Source organism: Capsicum annuum, chromosome 4 (genome assembly GCF_002878395.1).
Source record: "Capsicum annuum cultivar UCD-10X-F1 chromosome 4, UCD10Xv1.1, whole genome shotgun sequence".
NCBI classification, from domain to species: Eukaryota; Viridiplantae; Streptophyta; class Magnoliopsida; order Solanales; family Solanaceae; genus Capsicum; species Capsicum annuum.
The window spans coordinates 200,328,163-200,334,162 of NC_061114.1; the positions used below are offsets into that span (position 1 = coordinate 200,328,163).

The window sequence follows — 6,000 nt, forward strand, 5'->3', positions numbered from 1 at the left end:
GTGTCCTTTGTATCAGGTAATAATCGAAAACTTCATCTTGAGTTTACTACTTTTTCTTTTGTATAGGCTAAACCCCACTAGGAGAAGCTGCTATCTTTTGCTACCTTTATTGTAAACACTGTTTGCAGATTACACACTAGCAGCATTACTAATTGTTTAATTTCTTAGGTAAGGTACAGATGTTTCATGGATGAACAAATGCGAAATATTCTCTCTTATATGAAGAGTAATGACTTATAAGAAAGGATTGCATTGTGTCATGTTACCGAAGCAATTTTTAGCATCGTTGATGTTTTTATGTGGATGGCAGTTCTTGGATGGCCGGGCTTGTTCAGTTGCTCTTAAAATCCAATGTTTTAGGGTCCTTGGTTGAGGATTATGCTGCCTGCTTAGAGTTGCAATCTGAAGAATGTCAAATCATAGAGGATTGCTGTGAAGATTTAAGTGTTCTCATACTATAAGTAAGTTCCTAGATGTATGAACTTAAGAATTGGAACATGAGAAATTTTACTCTAGCAATTGGAACATGAGAAATTTTACTCTCTAGTGCACAAAAAACAGACACTTACATAATCATATTGAATGGCAAACATTGTTTTTTAGAATCCAGATAAAACAAAGCAAATATTCCAAAAATGAATTGAATAACATGACTTTTAAGTCCTTGCACTAAATTTTTTCACCTGATCTGCAATGATTTTAGTTATTTATATTTGCTTTAGTTATGATGATGGGCCTCGTTATGCGTGTTATGTGTGTCCCTTAGTTGGTGCAGGTGATGGAATCTTCTGGAATTAATACTAGTCGTCAGCCAGAGAGTGGTCATTTTTAGGCCTTCGAGTATTATGAACCATATCTTGAGGAAGAACCGGCAGAGCAGGTCAAACCACTAGAAGAATACTATAGGAAACAGAGAAAGTTCTTTTCTTTGCCTACTTCATTTCCTCCCCCCAGTACTCCTTAATGGTGTAGCTAAGTTCTGTTGCTTCTCTTGTATGACCATTATTTGAGCTTTTTATTGGACGGATCGTGCTATACCATCTATACCACCAGGGAGCAATGACATGTTAGAGTCCATATAATATCTTACATTTGAGGAGAAAAAAATAAGTGAAAGATGTAATCCAAAATGAACACTACAGAGTGAGTTATGGAGAACCCTGAAAGTTAGTTTGTCTCCAAATACCTCCTGCAGGCACCTTCGTGGTGTTGTAAAATCCTTCAATTTCTGCTACCTCTATATTAGTTGGAAAATGATCATCTCTCTAAGTAGGTGATCAGAAATGCAATTATTTTGCTCAAGATATTTGCGTTCTTCTCTTTATGGATCTTTTTTTAAAGTACCTACAAAACTTAGTGCTAATTGAATATGGTAAGTACAAGGTATGGATTATTCAATACTTCGAGAGTTTCGAGGAAAGGTTACTAATAATTGGGTGATAATTGAACGTTTGATTTGCTGTTTCCTAGATTAAGTTATCATATTTGGCTTTTTTTTTTGCTATTTTTATAGACTAATATGTTGGATTCATTCTTTTCTCAAACATCTTCAGAGAGCAATTTGGTGAAAGAAGAATGGTGTTAGTTTCTGGAGGAAGGTCAACACAGGATCCAAATGCACCTCTGTTCATCCCATCTTATGTATGACAAATGGAGGACTTTTCACTTGAATGGTGGAATTTGGTAACAACCGCAACATAGTTCCGTGACTACTGGACGAGCCAGCATCAGGATGAGGAAATTAGTGATGATTATTTTGGGTTCGCTAGAAATGATGTTGCTGATTTGCTTCCCGAAAATATTGATGTTGATGTCAATGAGGATATTATGAACATGGATCTCAATTTGAAGAAATTCTTCAATCATCTGCAAGTGAGGAACACAAAATTAAGTTGTCACTCTCTGGTGTCAATGTTATGTTTCAATTTGGTGTACAACAAGTTCCGTAGTCCATGATACTTGTGTCGTTGATCCTGACTATTATTTTGTACCATGATACCTACTAAATTGTATTCTCTTTCTTGACGACAGTCTTACCCAAGGGTTCTGAGGTACTCGTAAGGACACTAAGCATGCCAAAGCCAAAATCTCCTATCAAGCCTCCAAAGTACTACGAAAAGCCAGCAAAGATCGTTAGCCCAAAGAACAGCCTTATATAGTCAGTCCATTGAGTATTTGTAGAACACAAGGACGCTGAACCACATCACAAAGATATTCCTGTTCTCATTCGATTGGACCATACGAAACACTTAGTTCTTTCGAGACTGCCCAATTTTTTATCAGAGGAAGAAGGCCCAGAAAGTCATGGATGAAGCTAAAAATCAATTAGATCAGTGGAATTTCTGAATTCCACAATGAAAGTCTTTATTTTTTCCAGGCCAATGTGTCATTTAGCTAGGTATCGTAATTTTCATGTTTATAATATGAACAGTACAGAAAGTTTGGAAATGGAACCGAACAACCTAGACTACTATGTATGATGAAAAGGTAGCAAATGCCTTTCCTCAAATCAAAGATCCACTAATATTCATGAAAATCGTATTCCAGGATGAGTTTAAACTTCAAATCATTAGCAAGATTGGAATCTTAACAAACTTATGTAGCTTCCAGATATTATTGGTTAGTGTAAACGAGATTAGACAGATGACTATAGTCTAAGGGACCAATTGATGTTCAAAACCCACTTTTCACAATGAAAGGAGACCTTAAACAATAATATTGTGAAAGTTTTTTAGCATTGTGCAATCTGCAGGAATTGCAGCGGCAAAGAAAATTCCATCAACTTGAGGGACAGAATAGAGAAATTATATTGGACCAGCTACCTTGGTCCATTGAAGAGCCTGTCAATCCTATATTAATTACATCTCAGCTCCACTTCTCTATATGGGTTGATATATCAATAGTGGATGAGTTAATGTAGCCACTGGAGGATGAGGCAATGCTATCAGGTTACAGTTACAGAGAAGAATGGATCCCAGCTATGGTCACTTCACTATCGAGGAAAAACCTGATGTTACATATAATGATGTAGGAGGATGTATGAAGCAAATTGAGAAGATGCGAGAGGTGCTGATGAGTGCTCATTCGTCTGTTGTGTTTCAGATTTTCTTTTTCCCCTTTGGTTGGTTGACAAATTAGGTTGTGCTCATTTTCTTGCTCAATTTTTTTTCCCTTTGGTTGGTTGACAAATTAGGTTGTGCTCTTTTTCTTGCTCAATTTGTCAAACTTGGAATTGATCCCCCTCCCCCTTAGGGTGTTCTCTGCAATGGTCCTCTGGTACTGGGAAAATATTTCTTTCCAAAGCAGTTGCAAATTATACAGATGCATGTTTCATTCGTGTTATTGGTAGTGAGCTTGTTCATAAATATGTTAGTGAGGGGGCTAGAATGGTTCATGAACTGTTCCAGGTTAGATCTTTTTTCGGCCTCTGTCAATCCCCAGAACACATTATTTTCATCATAGTAGTAAAATATGGATCTTATTTTACAGGAGCAAGAATCAGTGTGTTATTCCCGACCATTCTGCAAATTCCTCACTTCTGGATAAAACGTGATTTGATTAGAAATTTTTTGGAGTACTTTGACTTGTCATTAGTGTTGCAAGATAGACTGATGACTGACATTGGGCAGATTTATTTGCTGCTGCTGGAAGATCGACTGAGTATGTAAAAGAATTATTCTTTAACTTGTACGATACTACTGAATGAATTTTAACAAATGAGCAACTTTGATCTATAGCAAAAGCCTATTAGTTAGATCATAGATGTTAGAAACTTAATTCTGCTTGTGTCCAAGTCCATTATTAGCTAATTAGTCTCTATGTTTAGGATATTTGAGGAATGCTTTCAAAGGAGATGGTATCGGACTGTCGCTTGCTACATACTAGTAAGAGTTATAACCTTACAAACTTTCAGTTTTAAATTTCTGTCTGTAATTTTCATCTTGTCTTTGGCTACAAATTTTATATCTTCTCTAAGTTTTTCTTTCTTTAGGAGGGGTTTACTTTAGTTTGTCTGGCGAGCTTTGTGCAATATCTCTCAAGAAGTTGTACCTTTGGATTTTTTTACTTAACGTTTCCCTGGTGGGATCCCAGGGGTGTGGGTTTGGATTACCGTCTACAAGAATGTTAAAATAAGAAAATGATAACCTTCGTGTTATCAAATCAAAATGTTGGTTATGGAGGCCAATGAATAATGCACTTTGTTTCTAATGCTAGAAGATTGGTTGGCAACTTAAGAGATTAGGTATGCAAAAATTCAGTATTTCTATACTAATCAAAAGAAAATCTAAGACCAGATCTGGACCACATATGGATCCATAGTGAAGTGAAGTCTTGCTACTTGTAAACTATCTCCGTGACAGTTCCAAATACCGGAAAATCGATGGTTCTTTTCTAATAGAACCTACTATTTGCATTGTCATTTGTGTTATCATATCATTTACTATGTCATATATGCCATTATGAAACACTTATGCCGTTGTGTTTCCAGCCATCTGTTGATATCAAGACGGTTCTTTCTCATATGATGAATAGGTTTTCAAACTATACTGCTTTAAGTGCAGAAGTTAGTGCCAAAAATCAAACCTCTCTGCAAGAAGATAATACCTTCTGGTTTTTGAATAATTTCTTCCTGCAGGTATTACCTGAGTTTTTCCGGGTTGAAGTTTTCGCAAAACTAAACAGTGCCATAGGAAAGGTTTTGAGATTACTATTTTTCTCTTAATCTGTAATGATTTTAGTTATGTATATTTTCTTTAGTTATGATGATGGGCATCGTTATGCATGTCCCTTTTTTGGTGCAGGTGATGGGAACTTCTAGAATTAATACAGTCGTCAGCTAGAGGGTGGTCATTTTAAGCCTTTAAGTATCATGGACGATGTCTCGAGGAAGAACCTGCAGATGCATACAGAGCAGGTCAAACCACTAGAAGAATACTACATGAAACAGATAAAGTTCCTTGATTTTCAAGTGGCTGGAGGACCTGTAGAAATATTGCAAGGTCTTTTGGTTGCTTTGCATCTTCAGCACATGGATGCAGTTAGTTCTGCACAGCTAACTGCAGGGTGCTAATTAGATTTTCTAACGATCTTTATTCTTTTTGCAAGTATATAATAGGTAGAGGAAATATGAGTGTAGCAAGCTCCTAATATTTTGGACGGGAATACACATAATTTTTTCTCTAAGAGTTGAATCTAGTTTTAGCTGCAAAGAGAGAAAAACATTGAGATCATTAGACAAGCTTACATTATACATTTAAGTGAATGCTTATGTTGTTTGTAAAACTTCAATGGAATTGCTTCGTTTATTAGCTCGTGTTGTGGTAGTTGCACCCATATGATTCTTGATCTTGTCGTGTTCTGCAAAGATTGGCTGTTAAAGTTGTACATTGCACTTCAATAATACATATTATATTGTCCTAAAAAAATTTTAAACAGTGACAATAATACAATCATCGCTAATTGTTTGAATTATTAGTTACAAAAACTATGGTCACAATTAAATATATATTTTGGTTGCAAAAACTTACAAGGATAGCTACAAAATCTAGTTGATCATATTTAATCTCGGTCTACTTAGAATGTTTCCACATGTGATAAGAGTAACACATTGACTTTGCACCCTTTCAAAAAATTCATTCACTTAGTTCACTTCAACTTCAACTTCAACTTCAACTTCCCACAATTAGATCGAGTCTTATTTTCTATAGCCATATCGATATACAATGGATTTTCTATAATCATAAACAAGAATAGCCAAAGATTAATTTATATTTAGGTACGAAATTTTTTCATCACAAATAGTTAAATTATCCCGCTACAAATTTAAAATTGTCACTATTTAATGATGATATATTTTGTGATAAAATTATGTCGTCACTAAATCACCAATTGATTAGAGATAATAAAATGCTCGTAACTAATTGCTTATAGTATTAGTGACAAAAACTGATGTCACAATTAAATATCAAATTTTGTAGCTAAAACGTATAATATTTAACT

At 35.2% G+C, this 6,000-nt stretch overlaps 1 protein-coding gene and 1 pseudogene across 1 annotated transcript; both read left to right on the plus strand.

Moving 5' to 3' along the window:
- Positions 1–1,575: 1,575 nt before the first annotated feature.
- Positions 1,576–2,159, plus strand: LOC107868736 (annotated as a pseudogene).
- An 808-nt stretch (positions 2,160–2,967) lies between these two features.
- On the plus strand, positions 2,968–4,841 carry LOC107868737 (26S proteasome regulatory subunit 7-like). The gene is made up of 5 exons (XM_047411666.1): positions 2,968–3,121; positions 3,253–3,407; positions 4,490–4,564; positions 4,637–4,696; positions 4,803–4,841. Exons 1-5 carry the CDS (start codon positions 2,968–2,970, stop codon positions 4,839–4,841), a joined length of 483 nt encoding a protein of 160 aa, XP_047267622.1.
- The last annotated feature ends 1,159 nt before the right edge of the window (positions 4,842–6,000 follow it).